The 12,536-nt window shown below is 42.5% G+C and overlaps 1 protein-coding gene across 9 annotated transcripts in view; it reads right to left on the bottom strand.

Moving 5' to 3' along the window:
- COL4A4 (collagen type IV alpha 4 chain) overlaps positions 1–12,536 on the bottom strand; it is a 130,605-nt gene that overhangs the window by 36,506 nt on the left and 81,563 nt on the right. For all 9 annotated transcript variants that reach the window (XM_040450813.1, XM_040450819.1, XM_040450821.1 and 6 more), the window contains 7 exons: positions 11,584–11,745; positions 10,457–10,627; positions 9,591–9,734; positions 6,587–6,694; positions 5,320–5,501; positions 4,396–4,459; positions 117–191 (listed from right to left, as the gene is read on the bottom strand). In XM_040450813.1, coding sequence (XP_040306747.1) covers positions 117–191; positions 4,396–4,459; positions 5,320–5,501; positions 6,587–6,694; positions 9,591–9,734; positions 10,457–10,627; positions 11,584–11,745 — 906 coding nt within the window. The remainder of the gene's footprint in view (positions 1–116; positions 192–4,395; positions 4,460–5,319; positions 5,502–6,586; positions 6,695–9,590; positions 9,735–10,456; positions 10,628–11,583; positions 11,746–12,536) is intronic.

Raw genomic sequence — 12,536 nt, 5'->3', positions numbered from 1 at the left:
AGGGGGAAGAAAATACTGATATAATCATTGCTGGGTAGGAGTATAAAGTAATTGTTCAATTTCTCAAACCAAATTTATTTTTTTTTGTTTTAATAAGAAAAAATACGTAGCTATACCTGGACATCCAGGGCTACCTGGTTCTCCCTCGGGACCAGGTGGGCCAAACTGACTAGCAGGGTCCCCTTTGTTTCCTGTAAGTGATAAAATGCACATAATATTACTTATGAGAATTTAATTTTGTTTCATACAAGTGACTTAATAATGGTCATATTTATCTTTAGAGTTTATCTTCAAATGTTCCAGAGGAATTTTTGGAAAAATAGGGGGTTTTCCTATATAAGAACAATTGGAAACACAGTTGCAAGATGTGATTTACACACACACACACGCGCACACACACACACACACATTTTTATAGTTCATAACAATCATAAGAAACTATAGATATTAATGTTTGCATTTTTAAATTCCCTAAAATAGTTTCAAATTTAGGTATCTAAGAAATTACTTGGCATTGAGTGACTATATTTTTATATTGTGCTTTAGAAACAAAAAGCAGAAACTGCCCTGTTTTTACTGATGCAATCACATGTCAAGCTCATAAGGAAGCTCAACTCGACGTCTTTGTAAAAACAAAATTACAGGGGTGCCTGGGAGGCTCAGCTGGTTAAGCACCTGACTCTTGGTTTCGGCTCAGGTCATGATCTCATGGCTCATGGGTTTGAGACCCACATCAGGCTCTGCGCTGACAGCATGGAGCTAGCTTAGGATTCTCTCTCTTCCTCTCCCCCTGCCCCTCCCCCACTCATGTTCTACCTTTCTCTGTCTCTCTCTCTCTAAAAGTAAACTTAAAAAAAAATTACAAAGGCACATTTTATTGATAACTTCACAAGAGACCACACATTCAAAGGCCACTCTAGGCAATGGCTCCCACTGTACGACGGAGCTGTCCCACATCATTGCTGAATCCTTCCCAATACAGGACTTACAGCTGGGAGCTAGTTATAAATGGGGACTCAAAGTAGTTGGGATCGGGAAGGGCAAGACAATAGATGCAGTTATAAGAATAAGAGAGTTAATCAGGCATGATTTATAGTTCCCACTCACACCCCTTTCTAAGGGGTACCAACCACATCTTGTGAAAATTTCTCTTCCACCTGACCTTACTTCTAATTGTGGCTGATCGCTTGAGGGGTAGGAATCTGGTCTATCCCAGGTCAGTCAGTCTTTCCTTGAGAAGCTGGAGTACAAACTGAGAATTTGAGGTCCTTGGTTACTGAGGCAGCAACCAAAAGGATTATCATGATGTAGTTATCATGATGCTTTGATGTACAGAGTGAGTGTTTGCAATCCAAACATATCCAGAAAGGCCCAAGTATCTTGAATAGAGAATGATGAAACCACCTGGCAGATAAGTAAGAACCAGCCAAGGGGTGCATGGGTGACTCAGTCACGTAAGCGTCTGACTCTTGATTTCAGCTCAGGTCATGATCTCATGGTTTGTGAGACTGAGCCCCTCATCAGGCTCTGTGCTGACAGTGCAGAGCCTGCTTGAGATTCTTTCTCTCTTTCTCTCTGCCTCTCCTCTACTCGCGCTCTCTGTCTCAAAAATAAATAAACATTTATAAAAAAAGAAAGATAGAAAAAGAAACAGCCCATAAAGAAAAGCACAAAAGTCTCAAAAGAGAAACCATGGGTTGCCTAAAGTATGGGTTTCATTCATTACCCTTATATGGGCTTCATGAGAGACCTTTGACTCCAGGTACCATGCATGCATTTCGGTTCCTTGCAAACATGGCCAAAAGCAAGTATGAAGAAAATAACAAGTAAGTTTGTATTTTGAGAGGGGTGAGGGGACTATAATAAATGCATAGGTAAGCAGAAGAAGAGTGAGTTTTAAACCATGAAGCTATAAAGTGTCAACTCAAATATGAAAACTTCTCTACTTGTAACTATTTCTGAAGAAGATATCTAGGTTATTCCTTCTGGATAAATAAGTGTGCACACTTCTTTTTTTCCTATAGCAATTATCCTATTATTTACGGAGTCTCTCAACATGCACAACATGTCTCATGGGTGGTTAGGGAGATTCTTAGTGGTTCATTATGCTTTAATATTTTATTTTACTTTTTTAAAGATTATATTTTTCAGTAATCTCTGAACACCCAACGTGGGGCTTGAACTCACAATCCCGAGATCAAGAGTCACATGCTCTTCCGACTGAGCCAGCCAGGTACGCCTACTCTTTTATATTTTAAAGTTATTCATTTTAATCTGTGATAAAGTAACATATAACTGCTTACTGAACGTGTGAATTCACAGATAGTGAAGTTAAGGTTAAGGTTAAGAAGGTAGATCATAATTAAGAGTCAAAGAAAAATGTTAACCCAATGGTATGCAAGGATAGTTACAATGTTAAAGATTTTACACAAACATCGCAATTTAAGATACCCTGATTTTTGTTTGCTTGTGTGTCTGAATAAAGGGTTAATGAAACCTTTCTTTCTCTAAGAACATTAGAAGAAAATTTTTTTTATGTGTACTTATTTTGGAGAGAAAGAGAGAGAACAAGCAGGGGAGGGGCAGACAGAGATGGAAACACAGAATCTGGAGCAGGCCCCAGGCTCTGAGCTGTCAGCACTTGCAGGGCTTGAACTCAAAAACCATGAGATCATGACCTGAGCTGAAATTGGACACTTAACCGACTGAGCCACCCAGGCACCCCTCTCTAAGAACATTTTTAACCACAGCTAACTTTGTTTCTGTTTCCCTGGAAATCTGATGAAGGTAGAATGTCAGTTGTGTTATGAGACAACATGGTTATGGTACAAGTTCAACCAAGGCCTATGGGGCCAAATCTAACCTGTGGCTTGTTGTAAATACATTTTTACTGGAACACAGCCACACCTCTTGTTTGCATATTGTCTGGCTGTTTTCATGCTATAGGTGTTCTCATGCACAGCTGAGTAGTTTTAACAGGGAACATATCGCTGAAAATATCTGTGGTCTGACCCCTTGAAAAAGCACACTTGCTGACCCCTGGCTTACGGTAAACATGACCCAACCATGAGTTATATGTCGCCCAGAAATTCTTAAGTGAAATATTAACACCTGGTAGGAAGTCATGGCCTTGGCCTTCTCTGTGCACTGTGACTCTTGTCTCAGTACCCTAAAAGTCGTATCTATGGAGTCCTTAGAAGAGATATTGGGTCTTATGGTACAGAAGGCTTGTAAGCCAAGGTGGACCCTGCCCACCAACATGGATCTGGTCTTTATGCACCTGAGCTGTCATTTACGCAGCTGCAATCACTACAAAGACCACTGAACGACCCCCACTGAAGAGAAAGACCTGTGTGCTCTACAGGCATACTGTTCTCTCTCCGGTACCCTTGGATCTGAATGACAAATGTGGATGATTTGTGTTTCGTGTGCTTGACTATCTAGCAGTCTAAAAAGAACCGCTAGGTTAGTGTCTAAAATTTATAAAGAACTTATATAACCCAAAACTCCCCAAAATGAAAAATCCAATTAAAAAATGGGCAGAAGACATGAATAGACCTTGTTCCAAAGAAGACCTCCAGAGGGCCAACAGATACATGAAAAGATGCTCAACATCACTTATCACCAGGGAAATGAAATTCAAAACTTCAATGAGCTATCACCTCACTCCTGTCAGAATGGCTACCATTAACAACACAAGAAACAACAGGTGTTGGAGAGTATGCAGAGAAAGGGGAAGTCTCTCGCACTGTTGGTGGGAAGGCAAACTGTTGCAGCCACTGTGGAAAACAGTATGGAGGTTCCTCGAAAAGTTAAAAATTGAACTACCCTACGACTCAGTAATCATACTACTAGGTATTTACCCAAAGAATACAAAAATACCAGTTCGAAAGGATACGTGCACCCCAATATTTATAGCAGCATTATACACAATAACCAAATTATGGAAACAGTCCAAGCATTCATCATTTGATGTATGGATAAAGAAGATGTGGGGTGTGTGTGTTGTGTATATACATATAAATATACATATACTTATATTTATATTTATGAAATGGTATATTATATTACTCAGCCATCAGAAAGAATGAAATATTGCCATCTGCAACAATTGGATGGAGCTCGAGAACATTATGCTAAGAGAAATAAGTCAGAGAAAGATAAGTACCATATGATTTCATGCATATGTGGAATTTAAGAAACAAATGAGCAAAAGGGCAAAAAAGAGCTGGAATTTAAATAAAAATTTTAAAAAATAATCAAAAGAAGCCCTTGGATGTTGCAGTTTGTTTGATGGATTTAACTTTTCATTTGTGCCAAATGTGCGTGCCCATGGTGTTACGAACACCCGGGACCATAAGCCTAGTGGACGGCTGCTGTATTTCCGGAGCGTACCTTTAGGGCCTCTCAGTCCATCGCTTCCTGAAATTCCAGGGGACCCTGGAGAACCTGGTTCACCCTGAGAGTTTAAAACAAAAGACCTTGTTTGGTTTCACATACAAATGGCACATTCACAACATGATCCCGTTATAATCTTCCATAACCATTGTCCATATATTTGCAGTGGTAAAGACAATTGGAAATGCATTACAGGCAATGCTACTCCACGTGCCTAGCTTTTAAAAGTTGCTAAAAGCCCAGAATTGGAGGTACCAACGGGTAGCGTCCAATTCTCTATTCCTGACTGCATAACAGTAATTGCATCATATGACTTGAATTTTAAGTTTTGAATGAGCAAACTGATACCAAATAAAACATTGTTAGAAGACATTTTTTTTTCTTTTACCAAAAACTTTTAAAAAATCTATTTGATTCCAAATGATGGGTAGCAAATTATATACATCTTCTGGAAATTATGATGTAGGCTCCTACATGTTAGGTACCTCCTGGCTTCCCAAGGGAGTATGTCACTCATGGTTATGAAGACCAAATGTATTTACAGAAAAATCTATGATATCTGCAACTCTATAGGAAGGCTTAGAAACCAGAATTTGGGTTATATATCAGATGATTCTTGACTCCGATAAACCATCAGTCATGAGATAAATTTCGGTAGAGCTGTTTAAACTAGGCTGGGGGTACAGTACGTGGAATAAGTGACCGGGTCATCTGTTACGAGAAACAGGCATGAACACTGGCCAAAAACTGTAATTACCTCATACCCTGCCAGAAGGCTCCATCCTTCCTTTGGCATATCCCTTCTATTCTAAAACCCGGTAAAACGACAATGATATATACTGGCAAATTATGACTCCTTATCGGCATCCCGAGAGCAAAAGGGTTTTATTATTTCTTTCCTCCCCAACAGCAGCCACTTACCTGGTCACCTGGAAATCCTGGAAAACCAATAATGCCTCTCAGCCCGGGTGAGCCTGGAGGGCCTGGGGCTCCAGGGAGCCCCGGGTGCCCAGTTCTACCAGGCTCCCCTCTGTGAAATCCAGGTGGTCCGTATCTTCCCGGCTCTCCTCTCCTCCCCTGCATCCCCGGATTGCCTTTATCACCTGATGGGGTGGGAAGTGTTAACAAACCTCTTTGAGGAAATCCCGGGCTGGGCAATAGTTAGGCTTGAGGGTGTGGGTCCTACACTTAGGAGATGAAGCCAAGGGTTTTGGAAATCCGAATTCCTGCCCTCAGCCACATCGTGATGGTTTTTGGCTTCAGTGGAAGAAGCGTCCGCGAAGAGAGCTGGGGACACCCGAGGTAGGAATGGGCATGCAGGGTCATTCGCTTTCACAGCCTCATTTTTCAAATGAGGAAGAACCTCAGACCAGTTAAAAGACATTCGCCCCCTAACAACTAGCTCAGGAGAGAGCCAAGACAAGAGCCGGGCTTCGTGCAGACTAAATCTGAACTTGGGAAAGAGAACACAAATGTGGTGGTCAAAATCCTTGCCACACAGTGTTTCTGAGGGGCAGCAGCACAGCCATCGGGGTGATTGTTAGAAAGGCAGAGTTGGGCTGCCCCAGATCCGCTGACTGAGGATCTGCGTTTTCACAAGAGCCCCCGGGGTTCATCTGCACACTGAAGACTGAGAAGAACGGTCAAAATGACCTAGACAATCAATTTTAATAATTAAAATTATTCGGGGCGCCCAGTGGCTCAGGTGGTTAAGCATCCAACCCTTGAATTCGACTTGGGTCACGATCTCATGGTTGGTGAGTTTGAGCCCCTCATCAGGCTCTGCACTGGCAGCATGGAGCCTGCTTGGGATTTGCTCTCTCCCTCTCTCTCTGCCTCTCCCCTACTATATAAATAAATAAACTTAAAAAAAAATTATTCATTTTAATACCAGTCACCAAAAACAGGGGTACTTTAAACCTGGAACTGGTACTATAGGTATAATCTTAGGGTTGGTCTTAGTTTGGAATGTTCAAGCCTATACATACCTATGAATTTGAAGTTCTGGCACGGAAAAGCAAAAGAAAAATACAGCACGAGGTTAATCTGGGTGTAGTTATATCTTAAAAAGATGACCTCTCCTAATCTCAGCATTATTAGGAAAGCTGTCTGACACGCATGCTTGTTTGAATGATCCAAAAAGAAGTCTACTCATTTGATTCAGTCTTAAAAAAATCTAAGTGCTTACCTTCTGCTCCTGGGAACCCACTATCTCCAGGAGGTCCAGGTTCCCCGGGTTTCCCCTTTAGGGAAATTACAGCCATCTCTCCTTCATCTCCTGGGGGTCCCCTTGCTCCTTGAGATATTAATGATGCAAGAGAAGACAAACAGAAGGACCACACATGTGATTCTTCTGTTACAGCATTTTACATCCGGTTTGCAAATCCACATTTCAGTTGCTAAACCGCACTTATGTTTACAGCTTGCACGATGTCCATACCATCAACTTATTTTTCTAAAGAAAGGGCCGTGCCTTTTACATTTCTCTCCCAACTTGTCCGGCAACAGGGTCTGGTGTACAGGGAGTGATCAGTGAATGTGTGCTAAATACAACCAAATGGGTCTCGGAGGTTTAAGTGTCAAAAGACAGGCTTGAAAAGTCCCAGTTCTAAAATATGTCTGTTTATCCTGTTAAACGTGAATTGCCCATTGCATATTTTTCAGTTCCCCGTCCTCTCCTTCCTGGCCACACTCTATTATTTTCCTTACACTAAAAGAACACTTATTTCAACTTGCTGCTCCACACAGAGAATTCTGAAAGGTAGGAAAAATGGATGATGCTTCCATCTGATTTTTGTAAACACTGTCCAGTTGGAGAAGTGTGTTCAAGTGGGCTCATCCCAGCAAGGTGAAAACCAATTATTAACAATACAAGAATTTTGTAAGCCAGTTGTTAAACCGTTGGCAGCTTTAAAAAAAACAAAAAAACAAAAAAAAACAAAAAAAAAAAAACCACAAGAGCCATCGTGGGAATATTTACACCATGGGAGCAAACACAAATCAGGGCATTTAAAAAATTTACTTATTTATTTAAATTCCAGTTAGTTAAAACACAGTGTAATATTACTTTCTTAATTTTTGTTTTTTATTTTGGAGACCATAGTAGCATAGCAAATATCACTCAGTCTACGCTAGCAAAGAGTGACTGTGATTCCTTGATTCTATGTAATAAATTTACAGGCTAGTAAAACAAAAACATAATAGTAGAATCAATCAACTAAGAAGTAAAAGTAATTAGAAGGTGGCATCTGGGTGGTTCAGTCGGTTAAGCGTCTGAGTCTTGATTTTGGCTCAGGTCATGATCTCACCGTTTGTGGGATCGAGCCCCTCGTCAGGCTCCATACTGATAGTGCAGAGCCTCCTTGAAATGTTCTCTCTCCCTCTCTTTTTCTCTCTGCCCCTCCCCCTCTTGTTCTCTCTCTCTCTCTCTGTTTCTCTCAAAATAAATAAATAAACTTAAAAAAAAAAAAAAGAAGTAAAAGCTATTTGAATTTTATAGGAGGCTATTTACCCCAAAAGCTTTAAGGACGAAAAACTTGTTTCTCAAAATTGTCAAGCATTAATTCTCAACCCTGGAAATGAAACGTTACCTTCACTCACTGCAGCCTCATGGCTAATTGGTAAAAGTAAATATTTAACAGGGACGGACACAAAACATTTAAACCAGTGGTCTTGCAATTTTTATTTTTTAATAGCAATGACAACTCCTTCTTTAAATGAAGCTTGGGGGAGGCATAACTCACGGCTCAGATGAAAATGGACTTCTTACAGTTCAGAGGTCTGCAAATTACAACTGGAGAGCCAAATCTCACTTGCAGGCTGTTTATGTATAATCTGTGAGCTATGAATGATTTTTACACTTCTAAACTGTTAGGGGGAAAACGCAAAACGAGAATAATATTTTATGACATGTGACAATTAAATGAAGTTCAAATTCAGTGTCCATGAACAAAATTTGATTGGAACATAGCTATGTTAGCGTGTTTCACTGCTGTCTCTGGCTGCTTTCATGCTGCCAAAGCTGACCTGAATGGTTTCAGCAGAGACCATACAGCCTGCAACGCCTAAAATCTTTACTATCTGGCTCTTTATTAAAAAAAAAAAAAATGTTTTCGTTCGAAAGAAAGAAAGAAAGAAAGAGGGGTGCCTGGGTGGCTCAGTCAGTTGAGCATCCGACTTCGGCTCAGATCATGATCTTGTGGTTCATGAGTTTGAGCCCCGTGTTGGGCTCTGTGCTGGCAGCTCAGCCTGGAGCCTGCTTCAGATTCTGTGTCCCCCTCTCTCTCCGCCCCACCCCTGCTTGTCTCTGTCTCTCTCTCTCTCTGTCTTTCAAAAATGAATAAACATAAAACAATTTTTTTTAAAAAATAAAGAAAGAGAAAGAAAGAAAAAAGAAAGAGGAAAGAAAGAAAGAAAGAAAGAAAGAAAGAAAGAAAGAAAGAAAGAGAAAGAGAAAGAAAGAAAAAGAAAGAAAGAAAGAAAAAGAAAGAAAGAAAAAAGAAAGGAAGGAAGGAAGAGAAAGAAAGAAAAAAGAAGGAAAGAAAGAAAGAAAGAAAGAAAGAAAGAAAGAAAGAAAGAAAGAAAAGAAAAGGAAAGAAGGAAGGAAGGAAGGAAGGAAGGAAGAAAAATTGAAACGGGTTGGGGGCCAGGGGCCCTACCTGTACTCCCTTCCCAATAGGTGAGAAGGTTCTCTCAAACTCAATAGCTATAAATCAAAGCATCTGTTATTCTTTTTTTCCTATTAATAGAGCAATTCATTTATCAGCTATATGCGACATGATAGAGAGGTAAGGAAAATGAAGTGGTTTAAAATTCTAAAACAAACACCTGCAATCTAAAAGGAAGAGGAATCCAAGCTTCAGGATAGTCCTGTTTCTTTTTCCTTTTTTTTAAATTGTTTTAAATGTTTACTTATTTTGAGAGAAAACGAGAGAGAGAGCACACGTGTGGTGGGGGGTGGGGTGGCGAGAGAGAGGGAGAGACAGAATGCCAAGCAGGTTCCTTGTGGTCAGCGTAGAGCCCGACTCAAGGCTCGAACTCATGAACTGAAATCAAGAGTCAGACACTCAACCAACTGGGCCACCCAGGCATCCCAAGTCCCATTTATTTTTCAAAGACCGTATTTACCCATTCTGATCAAACACCAGACACAAGACATGTTGCATCATCATCATGCTGTTAACCGCATTTACCTTTGGCGCCTTTCACCCCCTTGTCTCCGAGGAAGCCAGGCCGACCCCTCTCTCCTGGTTCCCCTTTACGGCCAGGGTGCCCCTCCAGGCCAGGCTTTCCTCTCTCCCCTGGAAAACCTGGGAAGCCAGGCAGCCCCTGGGATCCTGATGAAATGAGAACATGAATTTTTAGAAAAGCCATTTTAAAAGCTACTTTGCGGGGCGCCTGGGTGGCGCAGTCGGTTAAAGCGTCTGACTTCAGCCAGGTCACGATCTCGCGGTCCATGAGTTCGAGCCCCGCATTAGGCTCTGGGCTGATGGCTCAGAGCCTGGAGCCTGTTTCTGATTCTGTGTCTCCCTCTCTCTCTGCCCCTCCCCCATTCATGCTCTGTCTCTCTCTCTCTGTCCCAAAAATAAATAAACGTTGAAAAAAAAACTTAAAAAAAAAAATAAAAGCTACTTTGCTTCCTAGACGCGTGGGGCTTGCTGTCAGCGTGGAGGTGTGCCCGCCCGCGTACCTCAGCTTGTCCTGAAGGTGAACCACCGCTGTCAGCCTCACGGCGTGTGATGGCCGTGCTCTCCTACTCAGCTTTCCGCCCCACAGAGCTGAAGTGAAGCCTTTATGTCTTCTGAGCCCTGACCCCACAATGCTTTAAGGGGACCAGGAGCCAGGGACACGGGGCTGGAGGGTGGGGGCTCATCCAAAACAGAAGTACATTGGCTCTGACCCTACACCTTATCGGCTCTACCCTGTCTGTCGAGCAGAAGTGTTTACGGGTTCTGCGGACCTAACACCCCACCCACCTTCTCCCATCTACCTACCTCTTTACTTAGCAGTGGACTTGAGGTTTATAAAAAGGGAGAAATAATGGAAAAGCACTACCCACCCTTTGGGCCTGGAAGACCAGGCAGTCCATCATCGCCTATGGGGCCTGGGAGCCCTGGGGGTCCGGGGGGTCCATCTACCCCTGGCCGTCCTGGGACTCCAGCGAGACCCTTCATTCCAGCCGGACCAGGAGGCCCCACATCCCCTCGCTGTCCTTTCCAACCTGGGGCACCTGAGACAAACCACAATGACAATAACATATGAAGACTGAAGACTGGCTTCACACACGGGGCAGGAAAGAAAAGAATTCATGAGAACTTAAATTGTGTCTCTGTGCCTATGAAACACTGGTTATCGGCTCAAATCACAATGGCAAGCCTCCATCAGCCTAAGAACCTATTTCTCTGGCTGCTAGAAAAAGAAAGGCAGGTGACTTGAAAAACTACCTCCCAGTAGAGAGACACGAGTACTATGAAGGGCATTTGAAAAATGGAAAATGGATAAGGATGAAGAACAAAATTATTATTATTAGCATTTACTCTTGAGACGAATAGAAGAAAACTTTCCAGGTGTTTCCTGAAGGTATGGCCGAGTGAACTTTGGTCATGTTCACCACAGAGGATTATAGAAGTCACAGCAATGTCATCTAGGAGTATGGGTGCCAAGAAGAAAGCCAGGGTGGCAGGGATGGCCCCAACCTCGCTTTGATGCACTGAGAGGGCGGATCCCTACATCTGGATGAATCCAACAGGATTTGCACAACAGGTGACAAAGCACATGGTGAAGTGGAGATCATACTGGAAATAGCCCTCCAGCACCTTGTGTTGAAAGATGCCTCTTCCTGGGTCTCCCCAGCCCCTACAACAGAGCTGGCTGTTCTGCAGGCTGCTAGAAAGCACCAGTTCCCCAGGCACAGCGCTCCTCTCGGATGCTGCACCCCACTGCATGTGTAACACCCATCTAACCCCGCTTCTGTTGCCCCCATGACACTAGGGGGACAAGGGGAAATGACACGAGCCACCAGGAAGCTCATGCTACTTGCCGTTCTGTGAATAGTACAGTCCTTGGTCTCTGCCCCAAGAGTCTTGGTTCTGTCCTTCGGTAAAAAGGCAGCAGGCGATCCTATTCCTTGGTGAGAAGAGTCAAGCTGCAGACCCTACAGAGGTCTTGACATGTGCCGACACTTACCTGGACTGCCCGGAGCCCCGGGGAGTCCGGGTTGCCCTGGTGTTCCTGGGGCGCCTCTTTCACAGGAATGGCCAGGTAGACCTGGGATCCCTGGAAACCCAGCACTTCCCTCTCTGCCTCTGGGGCCTTTGAGACCTGGGAATCCTGGCAAACCAGCCGGCCCTGAAATGATACAATGCACTCCTGACCCTCCGGGCACAAAACTGTATAGAGTCAGCCTGCAACAAAAGGTTCACGCGTATCGATCCCAGAAATAAAGGTTTTGATCCTGGCTCAGTGCTCACAGGAGTTAAGTTTCGCACAGGATTTTCTTATCATAGATGGTAGCGAGCTCCAAATGAATGGGAAAACCACGCATTACTGAGAGAGTTCCTTGATAAGGTTGTGTAGACAACAAAAAAGCTGCTTATGCAAATTTAAAAACTACACAGTTCTTCCTGATTCTAATTAACCTCTAACATGGTGGCGGGCTTCACACCAAATCGCCACAACGCTCGCCCACCCAGTTTGCACTGTATGGACGTGCTTTTTGTAAGCTATTTCGTCACTTGAACTCTTAAATTTCTACTGACTGGAGAGGCAGTGTCATAATTTTCAGAAAAAAAAAAAAATCCCCCATCATTCCAAGCCCTAACCTAAATTTTGTTTTATTTTTCCCAGTTTTCATCATACTTTTGTTCATATGTTTATATTTTTAAGGTAGTGATCACAGTACACACTCGATTGTTGGATTATTTCACATTGCATATGAATCTGCAAATTTCTTCTATTTTGTTGTAATCTTTATAAATATAATTTTAATTGCTAATAGCTGAATCGTGTTCCTTTGAGAGACTGCGAGTGTGAGTGTGTGTGTATTACTTAACTCTATTGTTCCCATCCTCTAATGTGGATGATATAAGAGTATTTTTTTTTATGTTTATGTATTTATTTTGAGAGAGAGAGAGAGAGAG

Source organism: Herpailurus yagouaroundi, unplaced genomic scaffold (genome assembly GCF_014898765.1).
Source record: "Herpailurus yagouaroundi ecotype Mexico unplaced genomic scaffold, PumYag 202, whole genome shotgun sequence".
NCBI classification, from domain to species: Eukaryota; Metazoa; Chordata; class Mammalia; order Carnivora; family Felidae; genus Herpailurus; species Herpailurus yagouaroundi.
The sequence above is the reverse complement of the archived record's forward strand: the minus strand, read 5'-3'. Positions and strand labels throughout refer to the sequence as shown.